This window comes from Nomascus leucogenys, chromosome 5, assembly GCF_006542625.1.
Source record: "Nomascus leucogenys isolate Asia chromosome 5, Asia_NLE_v1, whole genome shotgun sequence".
NCBI classification, from domain to species: Eukaryota; Metazoa; Chordata; class Mammalia; order Primates; family Hylobatidae; genus Nomascus; species Nomascus leucogenys.
The window spans coordinates 3,428,863-3,451,745 of record NC_044385.1 but is presented as its reverse complement, the minus strand read 5'-3'; the positions used below and the strand labels follow the sequence as shown (position 1 = coordinate 3,451,745).

The 22,883-nt window shown below is 41.5% G+C and overlaps 1 protein-coding gene across 2 annotated transcripts; it reads left to right on the top strand.

Moving 5' to 3' along the window:
- The first annotated feature begins 11,412 nt into the window (after positions 1-11,412).
- LOC100606669 (cytochrome c oxidase assembly protein COX20, mitochondrial) lies at positions 11,413-21,125 on the top strand. 2 transcript variants are annotated; one of them, XM_003267333.4, is made up of 4 exons: positions 11,413-11,847; positions 18,005-18,119; positions 18,252-18,315; positions 19,101-21,125. In XM_003267333.4, the coding sequence occupies exons 1-4, from the start codon at positions 11,806-11,808 to the stop codon at positions 19,234-19,236; spliced, it is 357 nt and encodes a 118-aa protein (XP_003267381.1). In that variant the 5' UTR covers positions 11,413-11,805; the 3' UTR covers positions 19,237-21,125. The 2 variants fall into 2 exon arrangements, 1 of the variants encoding a protein (XP_003267381.1); XR_004030049.1 differs by lacking the exon at positions 18,005-18,119 and having other exon boundaries at positions 11,528-11,847; positions 18,252-21,125.
- Positions 21,126-22,883: the final 1,758 nt, after the last annotated feature.

Genomic DNA, 22,883 nt, shown 5'->3' with positions numbered 1-22,883 from the left:
GGCTCAAGGTGACAGAGCTGGAGAGAGTTGAGGTGCAACTGTGGGTTCAAGGTGCTGGCAAGAGGTCCCCCAGCCCCCAGCCCCTCTGTGTCACTCACTACCTGCCGTCTCAAACAGTGGTATAAACCCCAGCAAAATGTGCATGTTTTTATATGCACGTACAAACCAAATGTAAATGTATATTGGTTTAGGTGGGAAAAAATAATTTTAAAATTTGCAAAAGGAGTTACGTCAAAGTCCTTAAATATTGATACGTTAAAAAGTTAGTAAATATTCTGGGTTGGGTGAGGTGTCTCAGCCTGTAATCCCAGCATTTTGGAGGCCAAGGTGGGCAGATCACCTGAGGTCAGAAGTTTGAGACCAGCCTGGCCAAAATAGTGAAACCCCATCTCTACTAAAAATACAAAAATTAGCTGGGTGTAGTGGTGCACACCTGTAATCGCAGCTACTCAGGAGGCTGAGGTGGGAGGATCGCTTGAGCCCAGGAGGTGGAGGTTGCAGTGAGCCGAGATCATACCACTGCACTCCAGCCTGGGTGACAAAGTGAGACACTGTCTCAAAAAAAAAAAAGGGTAATAAGTATCCTTTCATCAGTGTTTAATAAATGTATTAGGAATATGAGTAATTTCTATGCACTTCGAGATAACTAATCTCAAATTCATATGGATATATTTCAGAAAAGATTGACTCTAACGACCCTCATACAGCCATGGAACGTACCACTTTTTTTTTTTTTTTTTGGAGACAGGGTCTTTCTGTCAGAGACAACTGAAATTTAAAAATAATAATAATAATAAGGAGCTGGGAATTGGGGAGATAATGATGATGATGATAACGATGAGGGAGCAGAGGCTTGTCCAGCTTGGGTCTCCAGGGACACAGCAACAAGAATGAGCCCAGAACTCTGCATATTCTATTTCTTGTCTTCATTTTCAGAGATGTATTATAACCTCAGTTTTGCAGACATGAAACCTAAGGCCAGCCAAGACATAGCTTTATATGCATTAAAGAAAATAATGGCTCAAAAATAAGGTGTAATGCTTTGATTCTATGATCAGCAATGTAGATGGAACTGACATGTATATACAAAGCATTAGTGACTATCTTTAATAAAATTGTATCAATGGTTTTTTCTTTTGTTTTGCTTGTTTTTGAGATGGAGTCTCGCTCTGTCACCCAGGCTGGAATGCAGTGGCACGATCTGGGCTTACTACAGCGTCCACCCCTCAGGTTCAAGCAATTTTCCTGCCTCAGGCTCCCAAGTAGCTGGGATTACAAGTGCCCACCACCATGCCCGGCTAATTTTTGTATTTTTAGCAGAGACAGGGTTTTACCATGTTGGCCAGGCCAGTCTTGAACCCCTGACCTCAAGTGATCCGCCTGCCTTGGACTCCCAAAGTGCTGGGATTACAGGTGTGAGCCACCATGCCCGGCCTCAGTGTTCTTCTTATACTTAAAAAAAATTCATCTCAAGTGGCTTTAAGAAGCAACTTAATCCCCACTGAAACAAGAGTTCTTTGAAGAAATGGCCAGGGAATGTTCAAGGAAAGGATTTGGGCATCAAAAAGAATAACCATAATTAATTGAAACCCATTAAATAAATATTTCATATAAAGATACATGTATATGAAAAGGGAGGCGGGAGTGCTTCATAGACGAATGCCAGCTAATAAATAGATTGACAGAATAAGGTCACCATTTGCTAACTACAGTGTAATCGCTGACTCCAGCAAGGATCTTCAAAAAATGCTAAAACCATTAGGTGGACAGATATTTGGTAACAGGATATTTGTGTGGGTTTTTAATTGCAAGGGAGAAGCGTATCTTTACAATGGCAAGTTCTGGCAGTCTCCATCCTAACCCAGTGATCAAAGTTAGCGTCGCTAATGGTAGCACAATCTGACATATGTGCCTTCCAATGTGATGCAATTTGAAATACCCATCATCTAGAAGTATTTTTGCCCAAAATGTTTAACCTAAATTGAATCAGGCTCCTAGAGACCAGCACGTGTCAATACAAATATATGTGAGCCACTTACATAATTCAAAATTTTCTGGTAACTGCAGTTGGAAAGTAAAAACAAAACAGAAAAGCCCAGGGGTGAAATTAGTTTAAAAACATACTTTAGCCAACCCAGTATATCCAAAATATTAGTATTTCAACATGTAATCCATATTTTTAAATTAATATTTTATATTATTTTTGTACTGAGTCATGTATTTTCAGCATGTGTCTTTACACTTTAAGCACATTTCAATTCAGATGCTAAATCTTCAATGGAAATACTTGATCTGTATTTAGATTTCATAAAATTTGCAATTGAAAAAGTAGCTCCAAGTTGTTCCACACATACTTATATTTTTCCTATCACTGAATTGAGTATCAGCTTTTCAGTTTCAATTCAACTTCGCAAAGATGAAATGAAATTTAAATTCAGTTCCTCAGCTGTATTCACCGCATTGCAAGGGCTTCAGAGTCACAAGAGGCTCTTGGCTATGACATTGGATTAGGCAGCCCTAGACTGAACGTCCAGTTTAGAGGAAAGAAAGGGATAGTAGACAGACAAGTTAAATGACACCAAGAGACAATCCAGCATGTGGGACATTTTACAAAACAATTGCCTTAGACTTTCTAAAAAATCAATGTCATAAAAAAAATAAGATGGGGAGATTGTCCTAGACTAAGGAAACCCAGAGATATAGCAACCATAGGCAGCAGCATGTTGGAAAATAACAAAAGCTTGGACAATTGGGGAAATTTCTTTGAACACTTGGGGAACTCTGAATATGTACTACATTCTAGATGGTATTCTGGAATTATTGCTAGCTTTCTTAGTTGTGATAACAGCATTATGGTTATGTAGGAGACTGCTTTATATCTAGGAGGGATAATCATTCTGGTGGAGAATAATTGCAGAAATGCAATTTTAACCAGGTATTGAAGTTGAAAGGAGCAAAAATATTTTGGGGCATGTGAGATCTTAAAATATATACCTTCTCTGCAAAAAGTTCTCTTCAGTAACTTCCAGGAAGTTGCTGAAGGATACTCTTCTCCAAAATGAAGGAGTAAGCCAAGAAAAGAAAGATGTGGAATGGAGGAGCAGGTGGTTCAGCATGAGGTTACAAGAACCTCCAGGACAACAAGTGGGAATCAGTCTTAGAAAGCAGCCATCACTGACTGGAGCAGGAGGACAAAAACTCCAGGGAAGGCCGGGCGTGGTGGCTCACGCCTGTAATCCCAGCACTTTGGGAGGCAGGGGAGGGTGGATCAACTGAGGTCAGGAGTTCAAGACCAGCCTGGGCAATATGGTGAAACCCCGTCTCTACTAAAAATACAAAAATTAGCCAGGCGTGGTGGCACGCACCTGTAATCCCAGCTACTCGGGAGGCTGAGGCAGGAGAATCTCTTGAGCCCGGGAGGTGGAGGTTGCAGTGGCCTGAGATCATGCCATTGCACTCTAGCCTGGACAACACAGCGAGACTCTTGTCTCAAAAAAAAAAAAAAAAAAAAAACTCCAGGGGAGATGTTTCCAAGGAAAAAAGTACTGACAGGTGGATCATGTGATCCATTTGGCCATATTGTGGAGAGTTTTATAACCCTGTAAGAGAATTTCCAGGGAAAAATGGATAGGTATGTTCAGTGGTGTATTGGTAAACCACCTCTCTGAAAAATAACAACAAAAAGCCCAAAACACAAGAGGCCCTGATTTGTAGCATTGTTTGATTTCCGTGGCATAAATACTTCCGCTGTAGCTGATTTCAGACTACCAACGTTTGCACGCAGAGTTGGCAAGGGATGTCCACAATCAGCTCTCAAAGGCCAGTAAGAGTTGGCTTCAACAAAATTCAGCAAATAAACAAAACAGTTATTAACTCCAGGAACAATAAAAAGTTTTATAAGAAATGAAATCACAGTACTGTGCACGGCTCAGCTATGAGCAATATTTACACCATCACGACAATGCACACACTGAATGCTGGTTTAACTTTTTAATTTATTTTATTTATTTATTTATTTATTTTTGAGATGGAGTCTCACTCTGTCGTCCAGGCTGGAGTGCAATGGCACAATCTTGGCTCACTGCAACCTCTGCCTCCCAGGTTCAAGTGATTCTCCTGCCTCAGCCTCCCGAGTAGCTGGGACTACAGGCATATGCCACCACGCCTGGCTAATTTTTGTATTTTTAGTAGAGACGGGGTTTCACCATGTTGGCCAGGCTGGTCTTGCACTCCTGGCCTCAAGTGATCCACCCTCCTTGGCCTCCCAAAGTGCAGGAGTTACAGGCGTGAGCCACCACGCCCGGCCAGCTGGTTTTCTTTACGAGCCCTGTAGTACTATTAGACTTACACATATGCACACACTCACGCGAGTACTCACATACACAAATACTACTGAGGCAGACTTCTGGTTATAGAAGACTGAACACAAACTTTTATCACTCTTTCCTCCAAAACCTATTGAAATGACAAAAAGAATATAAAAGGCCTGGCACGGTGGCTGACGCTTATAACCCTAGCACTTTGGGAGGGCAAGGCATGTGGATCACTTGAGCTCAGCAGTTCGAGATCAGTCTGGGCAACATGGCAAAATCCTTCTCTAGGCTGGGCATGGTGGCATGCACCTGTAGTCCCAGCTACTCAGGAGGCTGAGGTAGGAGGATTCTCTGAGCCCAGGAGTCAAAGGTTGCAGTGAGCCAAGATCGCACCACTGCACTCCAGCCTGGGCAACAGAGCAAGACCTGTCTCAAAAAGAAAAAAGAAAATATATATAAATGTATACATTTGTTATTTATTATAGATAAACTTATATATGTATATATTTATTATGCATATAAATGTGTATATATAAATAAGCTGATAACTGCTGGGAAGCCAGGAGAATGCAGCACAAATCAAGACAGTTAAAATTTTCTGAGTACAAGGCACTTGGAATCACATTGATTTCTAATCCCAACATATTAAAAACAACCCCACACAAGCCAGAGACAGAACCTCAGAAAGTAAGTTTTGCCAGCAGAGCGCCCATCCCAAACCCCTAAAGTGATGTCCCTACTTCCCTTCAGCCCATCCCATAGCCTGCAGATAACCACACCTCTACGATGCGATTCCTGACACTGCACTTCCTCCCACAGGAGGGAATGAAAGCAGAAACTCCCGGCGGGGTCCCAGGGGACTTACAGCCACCGGAGGGAAGGCACACCTTTAAGAGAGGAGATTTTACTGCGCGCGGTGGCTCACGCCTGTAATCCCAGCACTCTGGGAGGCCGGGGCGGGTGGATCACCTGAGGTCAGGAGTTCGACCCCAGCTTGACTAACGTGGTGAAACCCCATCTCGACTAAAAATACAAAAATTAGCCAGGCGTGGTGGCACATGCCTGTGATCCCAGCTACTTGGGAGGCTGAGGCAGGAGAATCCCTTGAACCTGGGAGGCAGAGGTTGCAGTGAGCCAAGATCACAAGCCAAGATCGCGCCACTGCACTCCAGCCTGGGCAACAAGAGTGAAACTCTGCCATAAATAAATAAATAAATAAATAAATAAATAAATAAAAGAAGAGTTTTTCTGGTTCTGCTCTGCCACTAAGCTAAATGACCACCTCACTCCAGGCTTCTGGAATCATAACTTTTTTTTTTTTTTTTTCCTGAGACGGAATCTCTCTCTGTCGCCCAGGCTGGAGTGCAGTGGTGTGATCTCTGCTCACTGCAACCTCCACCTCCCAGGCTCAAGCGATTCTCCTGTCTCAGCCTCCCGAGCAGCTGCGATTACAAATGCGCCACCACGCTCGGCTGATTTTTGTATTTTTAGTAGAGACAGGGTTTTGCCATGTTGGCCAGGCTGGTCTTAAACTCCTGACCTCAGGCGATCCGCCCTCCCCAGCCTCCCAAAGTGCTGGGATTACTGGCGTAAGCCACCGCACCCAGCCTGGAATCATAACTTGTATCGACCACCAGACACACAGGGAGTCAGTCTCAGAAGACAGCATGATAAAAACACAAAGCACAATAGCAGGCGTCAGACTGGAGATGCCACTGCCATACTTCCCAGCAGGGAATCCTGAAGAGCCACTCGTTTTGTTCTTGCCAGACCTGTCCTGAATGCTGTCCCTTTCCAGACCTGGTTCTTCAGCTTTCTCTTCAATTCGGTAAGTTTCTCCACATCTTCCCAACAGAGGGAAGACCTTTTTTTCTTGTTCGTGATAACTAGAGTCAGAGTCTGTTGCTTGCAATGAAAAACCATTATAATACAAAGATGGCTGAATGATAATAAGCTTGACTGAATGCTATTATATTTTACATACATATATAATGATAATATACAACATATTACAATTAATAAGCTTGGTTTAATGCTATTACAGTGCATTCTTTCCAAATCCCCACGTAACATGAACAAAATGATATATATATATTTTTTTTTTTTTTTTTTTTTTTTTTTTTTTATATGGAGTCTCACTCTGTTGCCCAGGCTGGAGTGCAGTGGTGCGATCTTGGCTTACTGCAACCTCCACCTCACGGGTTCAAGCAAGTCTCCTGCCTCAGCCTCCCGAGTAGCTGGGACTAAAGGCATGCGCCACCATGCCCGGCTAATTTTTTTGTATTTTTAGTAGAGACAGGGTTTCACCATGTTGGCCAGGCTGGTTTCGAACTCCTGACCTCAAGTGATCCACCTGCCTCAGCCTCCCAAAGTGCTAGGATTACAGGCATGAGCCACCATGCCAGCCCAGAAATCGTATCTCTTAGGTAAGACCACACACACATACCCCACATACAATCAATAAACCCCCAAAAGTAGAAATAAACAGGACACAGTATAAGACAAAACAAAAAATAGAAATGAGCAACAAAAGCATATCCAATCATATTCACTTGTGAAATAAAAGCTGAAATTATACGAAATTTAGGAAAGATTAACAAGAACATTACCTCTATGATAATCTGATATAATGAACGATAAAATGATTCTCAAAGGGAATTTTATAGTCATAACGACATTCATTAGAAACCAAAAAAGACAGAGAAAAAGTGAATGAAGTAATCAATTCAAAAAGCTAAAAAAAGACAATAGAATATATCAGGTAAATTTTTTTAAATGTAAAATAGAAAATGAAATAAAAAATAGTAAAACCAAAAGTTGGTCTTTTTAGAAGAAAAAATATTCAAAATTATGAATGAGAAAGGGAGTATAGGATTATTTTCAAAATCATGAAAGTATGTTTTCATTATGAGTCAAGAACGTCTACTTACGCAAGACACAAGATCAAGCACCATAAAAGGAAATATTGACAGATTTGACTCTGCAAGAAAAAAAGAGTTAAAACATTTGAGAAATAAAAGACCCCATAAACAAAAACAACAAATAAGTGAACATGCAGAAAATATTCGTTACATATATAAGGACTAAAAAGTATACTTGTAAAGAGCTACTTTAACAAGGAAATCACATACACAACCAATTTTATTTATTTATTTTGAGACAGTCTCACTCTGTTACCCAGGCTGGAGTGTAATGGCACAATCTCGACTTACTGCAACCTCCGCCTCCTGGGTTCAAGCAATTCTCCTGCCTCAGCCTCCCGAGTAGCTGGGACTGCAGGTGCAAACTACCATACCTGGCTAATTTTTGTATTTTTAGTAGAGACGGGGTTTCGCCATGTTGGCCAGGCTGGTCTCAAACTCCTGACCTCATGTGATCTGCCCACCTTGGCTTCCCAAAGTGCTGTCCCCAAATTTTTAAACACACAAAGTGTGTTTAAAGCTATACAAAGTTAATTCTTAGAGAAAGAATGGTCAATAAACATTTGGAAGAATGCTCAACCACAGTAGCAATCAGGAAAAGTTTAAAGCAATAAGATAACATCTTGCCCCCCTTCAGATTCAGCTTAGAGACAGGGTCTTGCTCTGTCGCCCAAGCTGGAGTGCAGAGGCACAATCATAGCTCACTGCATCCTCATGCTCCCGGACTCAAGCGATGCCTCCTCCTGCCTCAGCTACTCCCAAAACCCCCCAAAAGCTGGGATTACAGGCACATGCCACTGAGCCCAGCTAATTTTTTTTTTTTTTTTTTGACAGAGATGGCTGTTGGGAGGAGTCTCACTTTGTTGCCCAGGCTGGTCTCGAACTCCTGGCCTGAAGAGATCCTCTTGCTTTGGCCTCTCAAATTGTAAGGGGATTACAGGCCTGAGCCATCACGCCCACCCTCCCCCAAATTAAAAAATGTGAACATATGCAGTGTCGAAAAGGTGAGGAAACAGGTAACTCTCCCATACAGTTGATGGGAAATGTAGATTGATAGTATTTTTGGAGGACAAATTAGCAGTATGTATTACATATTAAATTGTGTATTACATCAGTTATTTAATAACCTTTAAATCAGTTATTCCACTTCCAGATATTTACCCTACAGAAATACTTGAACATGTGCACAGATATATATGCATGCATAAAGATGCTGATTGAAGCATTTTTGGGGATTAGTAAAAAATGGAAACTTTCAGAAATGTCAATCAGAAAGAAAAGGATTATTAAGCAGTCATTAAAATGAATGAGTAAATCTGTAGTACATACATCAAACAAATTCCCAGATATATGGAAAAAAGTAAATTACTGAATGCAAATGATGTGGTACAGTGTCATTTTAACATGTATCACACACAGATACATGTATACATAGGCGTGGAGGCAAGTGTGACATAGAGCCTTTCATTATTTACCCCTTATATTCCAGTGTTGTTTTAATGAAGACAAAATATAGGTGTTCATGGGATAATTTTTTTTGTTTTTGAGACGAAGTTTCGCTCTTGTTGCCCAGGCTGGAGTGCAATGGCGCAATCTCGGCTCACCACAACCTCCGCCTCCCAAGTTCAAGCGATTCTCCTGCCTCAGCCTTCCAAGTAGCTGGGATTACAGGTGTGTGCCACTACACCCAGCTAATTTTTGTATTTTTAGTAGAGACAGGATTTCGCCATGTTGGCCAGGCTGGTGTTGAACTCCTGACCTCAGCTGATCCACCTGCCTCGGCCTCCCAAAGTGCTAGGATTACAGTCATGAGCCACCGTGCCCAGCCTCGTGTGATAATATTTAATTAAGAAAAAGCCGGGTGCCATAGCTCATGTCTGTAATCCCAGCACTTCGGGAGGGTGAGACAGGAGGATCACTTTAGTCCAGGAGTTTGAAACCAGCCTGGGCAACATAGTGAGACACCATCCCCCACCTCCTGTCTCTACAAATAATTTTTTTTTTAAGAAGGAAAAAGAAGAGTTTAGAAAGAGCAACATCAAACTGTTAGTTATATTTACTTTAGAAAGGAGAGAAAGAACTGAGATTTTTACTTTCCATTCTATAACTGTTAAACAATTAAAAATGGAAGTATTATGCAATTTTGTGAAAATAAAAATTTTAAAATAGGCCAGGCACAGTGGCTCACGCCTGTAATCCCAGCACTTTGGAAACCCGAGGCAGGCGTATCACCTGAGGTCAGGAGTTTGAGGCCAGCCTGGCCAACATAATGAAACCCTTTCTCTACTAAAAATACAAAAATTAGCCGGGTGTGGTGGCAGGCGCATGTAATCCCAGCTACCCAGGAAGCTGAGGCAGGAGAATCACTTGAACCCGGGAGGCAGAGGTTGCAGTGAGCTGAGATTGTGCCACTGCACTCCAGCCTGGGCGACAAAGTGATGCTGTATCAAAAAAAAAAAAAATTAAATCGTCCTTATGAAATACTTTTCAAAGACAAATGAAATAGACCCCAACAATGTCTACTCTAGCAAATTTTCAAAGTCACAATAAAAATAAAATAGGATGACTCAGTGGTGTTTTACCTGGTACTTTTCCAGTTTTCCTTTTACAACATAATCAACAATGACTTCAAAAGAATTCCCCACTCCTTCATGGAATATTACTACCTTCAACACTGCCTTTCAGATCTGGAGTTCAAAGCATAGTTAGCATTAGAATTTCAGCGGAGAATCCAGAATTGGCAGGATATCACCAGTAGGGTGACTTTTTTTCTTTTCCCTAGCACACAGTAGAGCAGTATGTAGTTTCTCCCCCCGCCCAGACGGAGTTTCGCTCTTTCTCCCAGGCTGGAGTACAGTGGCACGATCTCGGCTCCCTGCAACCTCCGCCTTCCCTTTTCAAGCTATTCCCCTGCCTCAGGCTGCCAAGTAGCTGGGATTACAGGCGCCCCCCACCACGCCAGGCTAATTTTTGTATTTTTAGTAGAGACGAGGTTTCACCACGTTGACCAGGCTGGTCCCGAACTCCTGACCTCGTGATCCGCCAGCCTCAGCCTCCCAAAGTGCTGGGATTACAGGCGTGAGCCTCCGCGTCCGGCACAGTATGTAGCTTCTAACTACAATTTCAAAAACAAAAACAACCCCCCCCCAACCGCAAAAAAAAAAAAACCTCAAAAAAAAAAAAAAAAAAACTGTGACACATAAATACACATCCTACACTGTGTATTTTACTGGGATTGTAGAAAGGTATTAAATGGCCATGCAAGTAAGCTCGTTACGGAGTAAGAAAACGCCCAATGAACAGTACTTAATATGATTCGACATCGTTAACACTGAGCGCTTGCTGTGTGCTAGCGAGCAGCATAATTCGAAGCAGCATGACTTTGCACAATGACATATTCTACAAGTCCAGTCTCCTAAGGAGTGCCCTTAGGTTACATATAACCTAAACGTGAAATGTAAAAGTACATAAAGAAGGCATAAGGTTAAACGGAAAAAATTATAAATACTAGAAAAAATTGCATTGTATTATTTCGATGGCTGAAAAATGGGCTCGACCCTGCATGCACGCGTTCTCGATTGAGCTCGCCAATATGCAGTATTTTGTTTCACGTTATGCCGCAGTCTTAGGGAGGAGTGAAACGTGGAACACGACTTCACATCAAAAATGCACGTTGCAAAGGCATTTTTCTTCGGGGATGCCGGAAGACTTCGCCCCACGCGCGCCCTCCCCGCGGACACCAACGTCCTGACGCATGTTCATTAGCGAGCTGCTCCCTCCATTTTGTCCCCAGTCTCCTTTAGGCGAACTGCGCGGTGCTATTTTAAAGTCACTTAGTAATGAAACTATAAAAAGGAGGAAGTGGGGTGGGCGTGGGAGCCCCGTTTGCGCGAGGCAGGCGCGGGGTACTAAATGGCTGCTGGTGCAGAGTGGGGCTGCCCCGGCACCAAGGGCTCGTCCCGTGGCCGGAAGGACAAAGGACACTTAGGGGACGAGGGCCGCCGAGCCAGCGCGGAGCGCCTTCCGGGTCGGTGGGCTGGGGCGGGCTGTGGGCTGGGGCAGGGCCGACCCCCGCTGCGGGGCCCACCCCGCAGGACAAAGCGGCGGCGCCGCGCCCGCTCCCACCGCGGCGGCCCCGCCCCTCGGCGCGCGCCCGGGGCTCGTGCATGTGAGCTCGCGCGCCGGAGACGGTTAGAAATGGCGGTTGGGGCGGAGGAGGGGGCTGGCGCGGGAAGCGGAGCTGTCTGGCTCGGTTACGCCCCCGCCTCGCCAGGAATCCGGGAGCCGGTTTGTTTCCTGAACCCTTCTCCTTCCGCTCTCCCGCCCCTGCAGGCTGTGTGCCGGGCTGGGAAGAAAGTGTGACCCGCTTGATGGAACAAAGGACAAGACAGCCCGGCCCGGTGCGGCCACTGCGGAGCGTTAGGAACGTTCCCTAAAATGGCGGCCGGCGCGTCGGGACAGGGCGGGAGGCGGCGTCGCGTGGGGGCGGGACGGGGAGGGGCGCGGCGGGCCGGGCTTCTGCTCCGGCGACCCCGGCGGTGCAGGGCGGGTGGAGTCGCGGAGTCGTCCTCATGGCCGCCGCGCCGGAGCCCGGTGAGCCCGAGGAGAGGAAGGTAACCTGGGGATCCGCGAGGCGCGCGCCGCGGGTGGGCGGTGGGTAAGGACGGTCTCCGCGGAGCTCCTAGGCCCGGAGCACGTGTCACTGGCTTCTCGGCCACCCATGGGCTTGAAACTATTTTAACTGTTCCTAGTCCTTATCCCAAGCCCCCAATATTTTAATCTAAGTTGCCGGGACAAAATTGAACAAAACTAGAGGGAGGAGGGGACCAGTAGTACTAATGATTTACTACAGGTTATTATGAACTAAGCTAACAATACTGAATCTTTTGGCGAGAAAATTTTGCTGCTAAGGGCACTGCACTGTAATTTGCTAGTAAAGGCTAATAGTAGAGATTAAAACTCCGTTGAGGACAGGTGCCTTGTCTTTAACACGTTGTATTCATCACATTTAACATAGGAGTAATCGCTGAGGGATGACTTGATTGTACTACGATGAGATGAAAGGTTAAGATTTCTTCCCCATCACCAGTAGCCTCCCTAGCTGGTGTCCCTGTCTCCATACTCTCCTGAATCCACCCTCCACTATTGTCCGCTGGCCCTTTCCAGCCTGTAAACTGGACAGTTTTCATCCCTCTGCCTAACATCCAGTCGTAGCAGCCCATCCCATCTCTTTAAGGATAAAACCCAAATTCTTGGTATAGTAAAGCTAAAGCAAGCGCTCTCCCTGGAAGGGCTCCTGTGTTTCACCAAAGCTGACTTACGTACTTTCCCCATCTTCCCAGGCATCTTGTACGTCGTTACATTTATCATATTGGAAGGTAATAAATGATCTTGTCTTCCCCTTTTCCTGGGCTCCTTATTAAGAGCAGAGAACCCAATTTATATCCTCAGGGCAGAACAGGATAATGCAAGAGGAAAAAAGTTTTAATATAAACTATGGAGATCGTAACATTGGTTAATCACGAGCAAATATTTATAGAAGACCCACTGTGTGCTAAATGGCTCCTAATATATACTTTTAAGATATTCTCTCAGCTTGGAAATTTTGCTCACTTCTTGCTCTTGCTTGCTTCTCTGGTAGGCTTCCATCTAAATTTGGCCAAGACATCAGATCATATGGTTAATATTAACAAGTACTGTATAATTTGTTTTCATACTTAATATCCAACAGGTTGTCAATTTACGTACTACTGGTGCCTTATCTGTTTTTACTGTCCCATACACTGCCCATTTGGAATAAGCTTAGTGTTAAAAAAAAAAAAAAAAAAGATCCTTGTATACACACAGTAAATCCTAGATTCAGTTTTGTGATAAACACTGGAATTCTGAGTGGGACTTTTGGTAGGAGATAACTGCTGTTTTTAAAGGTCATAAAGGTGGTTTAATCCATTGGAAATTTAAAAAAAAAAAGAGGATCAACATTGACCTATTTAATTGGCCCATCAGTAAGTCGCAAAACAATATTGTAGTTGTTGAAATGAAGATAGTTATAAGCCTCAAACTGAGCACGGTCAGAGGTGGGAGGCCAAAAAAACAAAAATTGCTCATGAAACAGTAGTACCTATCAGAGCCCATCAAAAAGCTAATTAAATTAATAGAAGCTATGACGAATTAACAGCCCAAGGTGCTGTCAGAAAGGAAGCCTGTGGTTATTTGTTTTAAAGAATTTGTCAGTGATCATTCCAGCACAACCCAGGGAGGATTATTTTATTATAAGAATTAGCAAACCTGAAGTAAAAATGGGAGTTACCAAGCTGGCATACCTTGATAGAACTAGCCCCTAAAAACTGTCCTCTGCCACATTCTTGTCCTTGTAAGAAACTTTAAAATGTGAAATTTGGTACATACAGGTAAATTCACATTCAGGTAATTTCTTAATTCACCCATTCAAAAAATATTTACAGAGTACCTACTGAGTATTAGACACTAAACTAGGTACTAGACTGATCAAGACAGGAAAAATCCCTTTAAGGAGCTGACATTCTACTGGGGGGAATCAATAAGCAAGACTTCTACTGAGCCAGTCATGCAAAGATCCAGGAGAAAGGCAGCATATGTTCGTTCGGTAATAACCATCTCAGCTTGTTAGAGGAATGGCAAGGCCACTGTGCCTGGACTAGTGGACAAGAGTGGGATATGAAAGAGCACGAGATCACGTAGGGCCTTTGGAGCAATGGTAAGGATTCTGAGCATAATCGGAAGCTACGGAGGACTTATTATGTCATCTGATACACATTTTTATGAGTAGAATCAAGATCTGAAAGGTACTGTTGATACATGGTAATTTGATAGGACAGGTTGAGCTTCCCAATTCAAAAAAAAAACGAAACATTTTCTTTTGATGTCATATCAGTTTCAGATTTGGGATGCTCAACCTGTATTAGCAGTGAAGTTGGTGGGCAGTGGTCTGGCTCAGGATGTATTTAGAATGTAGATCCTTCCAGACTTGTTAATATATTTAACGTGGATTTGATGAAGGAATCAAGGATGACTCTTAGGTTTTGGGTCTGAAAATTGGTTGAGTAGTGTGCCATTAAGAGGAAGGTTTGGAGGTGAAAATATATTTTGCAAATACTAGGTTCAAGGTGCTTTTTATACATAAAAGTGTCATTCATTAAGCAGATGAATGAGGCTGAAGCTTGGGAGAGATTAGGGTTTGATTTAGAAATCTGGAGTCATCATATAATGGCATTTAATTGAAAGCCTTGAGATACCTAGGAAGAGACTAGATTCCAAAGGAGGTAAGAGTGGCACTTCAAAATCAGGTCTGTAGAGGAGGGAACAGCAACAAAGATGTCAATGAAATAGAAAACCAGGAGACGTATTTGAAGCCAAGTAAAAGTAAAAAAGTTTCAAAAACAAATGATAACTTGTGCCACATATGCTGAGATTCAGATTAAGATAGACTGCAGTGGATGTCTTTTAGAGGTCTTGACTCGTGTCAAGTGAAGTTCAGTGGATAGATACCTCACTCAAGTGAGTTAAAGGGAGAACGGGAGGTTTTAGGTAGAAAAGCACACCTAGACTTAAGTTTTGCCCCGAAAGGATGGTGGTTTAGGAGGCTGATGAGGGGAGAGGGGTGTACAGAGGAATTTTGGGTTTTTTTGAGTCTTCTTGCTCTGTTGCCCAGGCTGGAGTGCAGTGGTGCCATCTCAGCTCACTGCAACCTCCACCTCCTGGTTTCAAGTGATTCTGCCTCAGCCTCCCGAGTAGCTGGGATTACAGGCATGTGCCACCGTGCCTGGCTAGTTTTTGTACTTTTAGTAGAGACAGGGTTTTGCCATGTTGGCCAGGCTGGTCTTGAACTTCTGACCTCAGGTGATCCACCCACTTTGGCCTCCCAAAGTGCTGGGATGATGGGGTGAGCCACTGCGCCTGGCCAAGAGGGTTGATAGTAAATTATTGCAAGTGAAAAAACGAACGATGCAAATGAAAGGGGTAGCTATAGAAACCAAGCCCTTGAGTATGTGAAAGGGGACTCAAATGCCCAAGTGGGAAGACTAGTGTTAGACAGGAATAGGGCCAGTTCATCCTTTGCAGCCAAAGACAAATACGGGCACTGAGGCAGATATAGTGGTGGAAGATCAACTGTCTCTGATCAGATCTATTTCTATACATTATTGACATTCTGGCTTGGAAATCTCTTGAGCTTTCCTTAGATTCATCAGGGTGAGCTGGTAAAGCTGCTTTTCTAAATCTAAGCTTTAAAAATGTCTAACATTTCCTTAATTTATTTTTAAGGGTTCCCATTTGTTAGTAGCAAAGAGTTAAATCTTAAGTTTGCAGGCTACTTAAGGAATAGAAGAGAAATGTTAAAGGCATGTATATTATGAACAGAATACTTCCGTATATAAATAGAATACTTCAAAGGGAGTTATGCCTGGGATCCTTTATTCATCTCCACTTCTGGGCATTTTACAGTTCAGTGTACTTAACTGTAAAGGTATACAGGCTCAAGTCATTGCATATTCTTCCCATTTTGATAGAAATTGCAGGGATTTGTATACTGAAATCATATCACTCCTTAGATATGTGACAACTAGAAAGCTCCCCACCGAACCCTCCAGCCTTGGTTACTTCTTAATGATGTGGTTTGGCACAATGGAAATGTCATAGGCTTTCCGGTGAAACTGACTTCTACCTCCACTCCTGCCAACACTTATTATTAGCCTCCTAAGTCCCCGAACCTGTTTCAGAGGTAATCTCACAGAGAGGTTGGAGAATTACAAAACATGTAGAGAGCCTGGCACTAATACCCACCCCCCCTCACCAGCAGCTCTTAATTATGAGATCAACCACTATTATTTTGGACCAGAGAGTTCTGTTGGGGATTGGGTTTGTTTCGGAAGGCACTATTTTAAATAAGATACGTAGCTTCTATTTAGATATTTGCCTTTAAAGCCAGCTGAGCTATTTTCCTATTGTTTGCAAATTTACTTTTATTAAAAAATAAAATAAAATTTCCTAAAGCAGTGTTTCCCCAATCTGACAGTCATCAGAAAAAAACACCTAGAGTTTTTTCTAAACATAGATTCCAATGAATCTAAATCAGAATCTGAGAGTGGGACTAGAAAATACTTAATTCTACCCCGTGGTACAAGCTGGTCTCACACTTGCATCTTTGCACCTAAGACTAGATAAAACTGGTACTAACCCTCTGGCCCCAGCATCCCATCCTTGGGGAAATGCTAAGTCCAGCACTCCCCATCTGCATAACACTACCCATATGATCATATGTCCCCTGGGCTTTCAAGCTGATAGGAAAAAGTCGTCTTGCTAAATGAAATCCCCCAACCTCTTGGTAATGTGAAGAACTGTACTGCAAAGCTTTGAAGCAATCCTATGTTAGGCATGTGGGTGGGAGCAGGGGGCCAGACAGGGAGAGGGAAAAAATGGAATAGAATGATCCGAGAGTAAATAATTTTTGCTTTATTATGAACCAAGTCACATTTTGTCTCTTCCAACAGATGCTTGAGCCAAAGAAGCAAACATAGGCAGAAATACAATTGAGAATATCTTCATGTTTAAACCTTTGATCTGACTTGCCTTTTACTGTCCTTTCCCCATTTCTTCTAATCTCTTTTGCCTTACAATGTATTACCTTCTAGGTATCACCTCATCCTATAGAATCCCTTCTAGTTTAATGTCCTGCCCCAAACAATATTAACCCATTGAAGATAACTGAAACCTTTAAATGGACAGTGGTTGCTTTTAAAAGCAGCCTTACTGAAAATTTTATATACACTTAATCAAGTAAGTTACCATGAGTTTTCTAAACTTTTGTGTTAACAGAAATGCCAGTTAAACAGTGTGACTGTTACTTTCAGATGTCTGTCTTGCCGCCCTGAAGTACAGTGACAGACATCCCAGTTAAACATATTAGGAAAAAGAAATATATAAATCCAATGAAGACTGTAGAAAAAGAATTTTAGCACTTGAAGGAACTTCAGTCAGTTAACCCAACCCATTCATGTTATAGATTGAGACCACAGAAACAAAAGTAGCCTAAAGGATACAAAAGTTAGTGGCAGATCTGAGATAAAAATCCAGCTCTTTGCATCCCTGTGTTTTTGACCACACCTAGCTGTCGTTACCACGTATTATGAACAAAGAAATGTAATCAAGTGCAGCCTCACTTCACAGGCAAGAAGAGACTAGAATACAGTTTAATATATTGCCCATGTTTATCTTAACGTGAAACATTTACTCTTACAACCACAGTTGATGTTAACCTAGTTAATAAAATATGAAAGGTAATTACCAGGGGAATTTTAAACGGCACTACATAAGCAAACATGACTCAAATTACTTTTTCCATTTCTGCTTCCCAAATTATTGGAGTTACTGAAGCAAACTATGCTGCTTTCAATTCCAGTGATAGGCATATTCCCAAATAAACTCATTTAAAGAGCTCATAAAATGTATTCTCCTATTTCCAAGTCAGTTGATTAGCAAATTAAGATACAGCTCAAAGTTACCCTACTGCTTAAGGGTTTTCTGGTCCAATTTTTAAGGTTTTCGGATTTAAACATTCAGACTGCATACCAAAGCTGGACAAAGACAATGCAAGCTGATTTAGGTTGTCACGTGGCACATACTCTAGTTTAAACCCTCAACTGCAACAAAAGAAATGGTGTATTGTCATTTTTGCCAAAGCACCCCAAAATGAAATACTTTCTTACTCAATCTAGGTTCTTTTTTTCATTCTAGTCCCTTAAGCTCCTAGGATTTTTAGATGTTGAGAATACCCCCTGCGCCCGGGATTCAATATTGTATGGTTCATTAGGATCGGTTGTGGCTGGCTTTGGACATTTTTTGTTCACTAGTGAGTATCTGTGTTTTTTATTTCTCTATGTACTAAAAAAGCATTTCTCTATGTAATGAACGATTTTTTTTTAGATGGAGTAATGTATATAACATGTAATCATATTCTGATTGTTATGCTTATCTTTGACAGGTAGAATTAGAAGATCATGTGATGTTGGAGTAGGAGGGTTTATCTTGGTGACTTTGGGATGCTGGTATGTTTGCTAAGTATTCAAGAACATCCATGATTATAGTAGGTTATCTAATTCAAAAAGCACATGCTCTTTTCAGAGCAATCTCCCATTGGGAGATCCTCACCCTCAATGAAGAATCTTGATTTTTCAGGACATTTTCATGGAAATCTGTCTTAAAATGCTTGAACAGATAAATGCATATTAGACATCCCATTAAAAAGAAAGCTGTTTTACACTTCACTTAGGAAAGCCTCAACCATTTCCCTTACCCTAATACTTATTTCATCCCTGCTTATTCATATCTGAAAATGCTACTTTAAGAATGTGTTTACAACTACTGATGAGTGAATATAAAATATGGATGAACCTCAAATATTTGCCAGACCTAAGAGTACGGTATGTATGTACTATATGGTTCCATTTATACATGAATTTCTACAGTAAGCTATTTAAGGTGATAGAAATCATTTTATGTAGACATAGCATTATTATCCCATTAAAAATGAGAGCAAATACTAGTTTCTTATAATAACCAATGCTATCAGAAGACTTAAAACTAATGGATTTTATCACTTTACAAATTGTTTATGTAGACATCCTTTTTTTCCCTAATAAAAAAGAATGTGTTGATAGGTATTCTGACACCAAAACTGCCCAGAAATAGCACTATAAATTAGAACATATTTTTCAGTCTCAGGGTAGTCATCTGTAAGTATTTAAGTTTTGTGTAATTTATAGAGAAATTTCATAAATTAATTTCTGTAGGACTTTATATTAACAATTTATTCATATTCTTTTCTTTCAAGGTTTCATTGTAGGTATAATTATGCAAAGCAAAGAATCCAGGAAAGAATTGCCAGAGAAGAAATAAAAAAGAAGATATTATATGAAGGTACCCACCTCGATCCTGAAAGAAAACACAACGGCAACAGCAGCAATTGAACAATCTTGAGCATAGAAAAGAAGTCAGTGTAAACGAAGTTAAGATCAACCACATAAAACATTTCATGTGCAATAAGCTCTCAATCAAGTAAATAAAGTTTAAGTTGTAGTCATTTTTTTTCCCACACTTGTATGGAATGAAAACTTGCCAATTTATTCTGGCCCTGTGTCTACTACCAGGATAGCATTCTTACGTGTTACATATAGTGGACTTGTCATCCTTAAAATGTGAACAGAATTTATTGGCAGTGTGGCAAAGGATTATAAAACCTAGTGTTTAATGTACTTGGAAAGAGTTTCCCTTGTAGTAATAAGTATAGAGTTTAACGATAAGTAAACTTCCCTTAACAAAAACCTCAACCTTATTACTATCCCATTAAAAAGCAGCAAATACTTACTGACTTCTTGTAATAGCTAATGTCATTGTAAGATTTTAAACTAAGGGATTTTATCGCTTTGCAAATTATTTTTTAAATGCATTCATCATTTGACAGTGTTCTCTCATTTCTTAAAATGTGAGTCATCTTCCAAAAGAGTTGTTTTTAACTGCCCTAAACATTTTTGGGGAAGTATGCAGGGTTTATATTTTTAAGTATAATTCGTTCTGAATTTAAATATGCACATGGAACTTGTCTGGCAGACTGATGGAACAGAAAAATAACTGCAGAATTACTATCAATGTAGACAATCCTTTTGAAAGTCAATCAGCTGCTCCCATTAAAATATTATTTAAAATACAAGAATACCCACAGCATCTAACTAAATCCTCAGGATTTATTCTCCGGGAGAAATTATCCCTTTCTAGGAAAATGAAGTTATTTCTGGTTTTAATCCGTACAGTACTTTAAGAAAATCTATTAAATACAACAAAACACAAGCTAGATGCTTAAGAAATGCTTCAAGAAATATTGGGGGGAAGATACCAGCAGTCAATAGGATTGTGGCCATTACTGGTCCTATTATTTTGATGTACCATGGAAGGCACAGAAATAGAGCAAGGAAGAAAATATTAGTTATTTTGATCTACGTCTTTTTCTAAAGAAAAGTGGAGCTTGCTCCAGTTCAATTCACAAGAGCATTTTCCCTCCCATGCCCACCTTTTCTTGTGGCTGTCGCTAGGAAGGTTATGATGCAGAGGCTGTGTGGTTTACCAAATGCCTTAACTTAGCAGTGAATGACACTGTCAAACACACGTTGAGGGAAAATTTTTACTGATTGACAAAAAGGAAGACAGTTAAACTGCCCACTCTTAGTGGCACAAATCAAAGCTGCATGCAGTCTACATTATCCAAATTAGTCGTAACCAAATAGTTAAAAAATTCCACCGGGTACGGTGGCTCACACCTGTAATCTCAGCACTTTGGGAGGCCGAGGCAGTTGGATCACCTGAGGTTAGGAGTTTGAGACCAGCCTGGCCAACAGGGTGAAACCCTGTCTTGTCTAAAAATACAAAAATTAGCCAGGCGTGGTGGTGCATGCCTGTAGTCCCAGGTACTCGGGAGGCTGAGGCATAAGAATCACTTGAACCTGAGGTGGGGCAGACGGAGGTTGCAGTGAGCCAAGATCGCGCCATTGCACTCTAGCCTAGGTGACGGAGTGAGACTCCCCATCTCAAAAAAAAAAAAAAAAAAAATTCCATACCATGTTTTCAGAGGCAGCACTGTATGAATGTGGGAAAATATTGATGATCACTAATCAATAATCTGATATTTAACAAACTGGGGACAGGCCACTTATGCTGTTTTACCTTAGTTATTCCTTGGTATCCACAGGCCCAAGTCCCTTTAAATAAAATGCCCTCATATTTGCATAATCTACATTCTCCCATATACTTTAAATCATCTCTAGATTACTTACAATGCCTAATACAAAATAAATGCTATGTAAATATAATTATTATACTGTGTATTTTTAATTTTTTTTGTTGTTTCATTGTTATTTTTTGTCTTTTTACCTCCAGTATTTTCAACCCACGGTTGAATCCAAGGATGCAGAACTGGAGGACACGGAGGGCTGGTGTGTAACATACATAACATGTAAAACAGGTCCCTTCCAGCGCTACCACACTGTAATTACATCTTACCCTGAATAAGAGAGAAGCTCTCTCTCGGCTGGTAAAATTTCCAGTGTCTTCACCAATAACAAGGTTAGCTCATTTTCACAGAAGTTTGCATAAACTGGAAACCTGGATAAAAACAAAGTTGTAACATATTTGGTTGCATTATTTTTTAAATGTTTCATGTATTTACATGATCACTAGTAATTTTTATTCTTGTTATTAAGATTTTACAAGTGTATTAATAAATTACGAAAGTCTGTAACACCCACCCTCAATAAGGAGAGACTGGTAGACACTTCCAGTCTCTCCTATCAGTGTCTACCCTACCATCCAACTTCATGTCCAAACTGTATTTAGTTTTTTGCCAAACCTTCAGTGCACTATGACCTTTTTTTTTTTTCCTCCTGAGATGGAGTTTCACTCTTATCGCCCAGGCTAGAGTACAATGGCGTGATCTCGGCTCACTGCAACCTCCACCTCTCAGGTTCAAGCGATTCTCCTGTGTCAGCCTCCCAAGTAGCTGGGATTGCAGGTGCATGCCACCACGTCTGGCTAATTTTTGTATTTTTAATAGAGACAGGGTTTCACCATGTTGGCCAGGCTGGTCTGGAACTCCTGACCTCAGGTGATCCGCCTGCCTCGGCCTCCCAAAGCGCTGGGATTACAGGCGTGAGCCACCACGCCCAGTGCACTATGACCTTTATACTGTATCCATGCTGCCACTCAGACTTTTTCATTTCACTTGGAATGCCTTTTTTACCTCCTCTCTGTAACTTTCCATTCTTTTGTTCACTAGCTTCTGGGAATTGCAATCACCTTTTCATTTAAGTTCTCACTATTTTGTGTCTTATAGTTGGTGCTTTTCTTGGTCACAAGTATCTGGTACAATTACATACAGCCTAAGTTTCTCATTGGCAAAAACCTTGGCCATTTTTATCTTTACATTCTCATCCAAGTATCTGGCACAAGATAGTCAATAAATGCTAGACAAAAAAAAATAGTCCAGGTTCCTGGCCGGGCACGGTGGCTCACACCTGTAATCCCAGCACTTTGGGAGGCCGAGGCAGGCAGATCACACGGTTAGAAGTTCAAAACCAGCCTGGCCAACCATGGTGAAACCCCATCTGTACTAAAAAAAAATACAAAAATTAGCCTGGCATGGTGGTGTGCAACTGTAATCCCAGCTACTCAGGAGGCTGAAGCAGAATTGCTTGAACCCGAAAAGCGAAGGTTGCAGTGAGCCACGATCACATCACTGCACTCCAGCCTCAGCGACAGAGCCAGACTCCGTCTCAAAAAAAATTAAAAATAGTCCAGGTTCCCCTTCCCCTCTCATCCACACTTTCACACTTTACAGTTTCAAACTGTAAGAGTAACCTACCTTCCATGACCACTTGGAACCTCCAGCGTACAGCTTCCTTCATTGTTCCATTAATTCCGAAATGTCACACTAGGTGATATAGCAGTAGGTACCAGCTAAATAGCTGATTAAAATAGAATTATGGTTATTAGTAGTCTTAAAAACTTCTTGTGGCTTATCTATCATAACTACTTTTAAAAAATCTTTAAGTGCTTTATGCACTTTCCC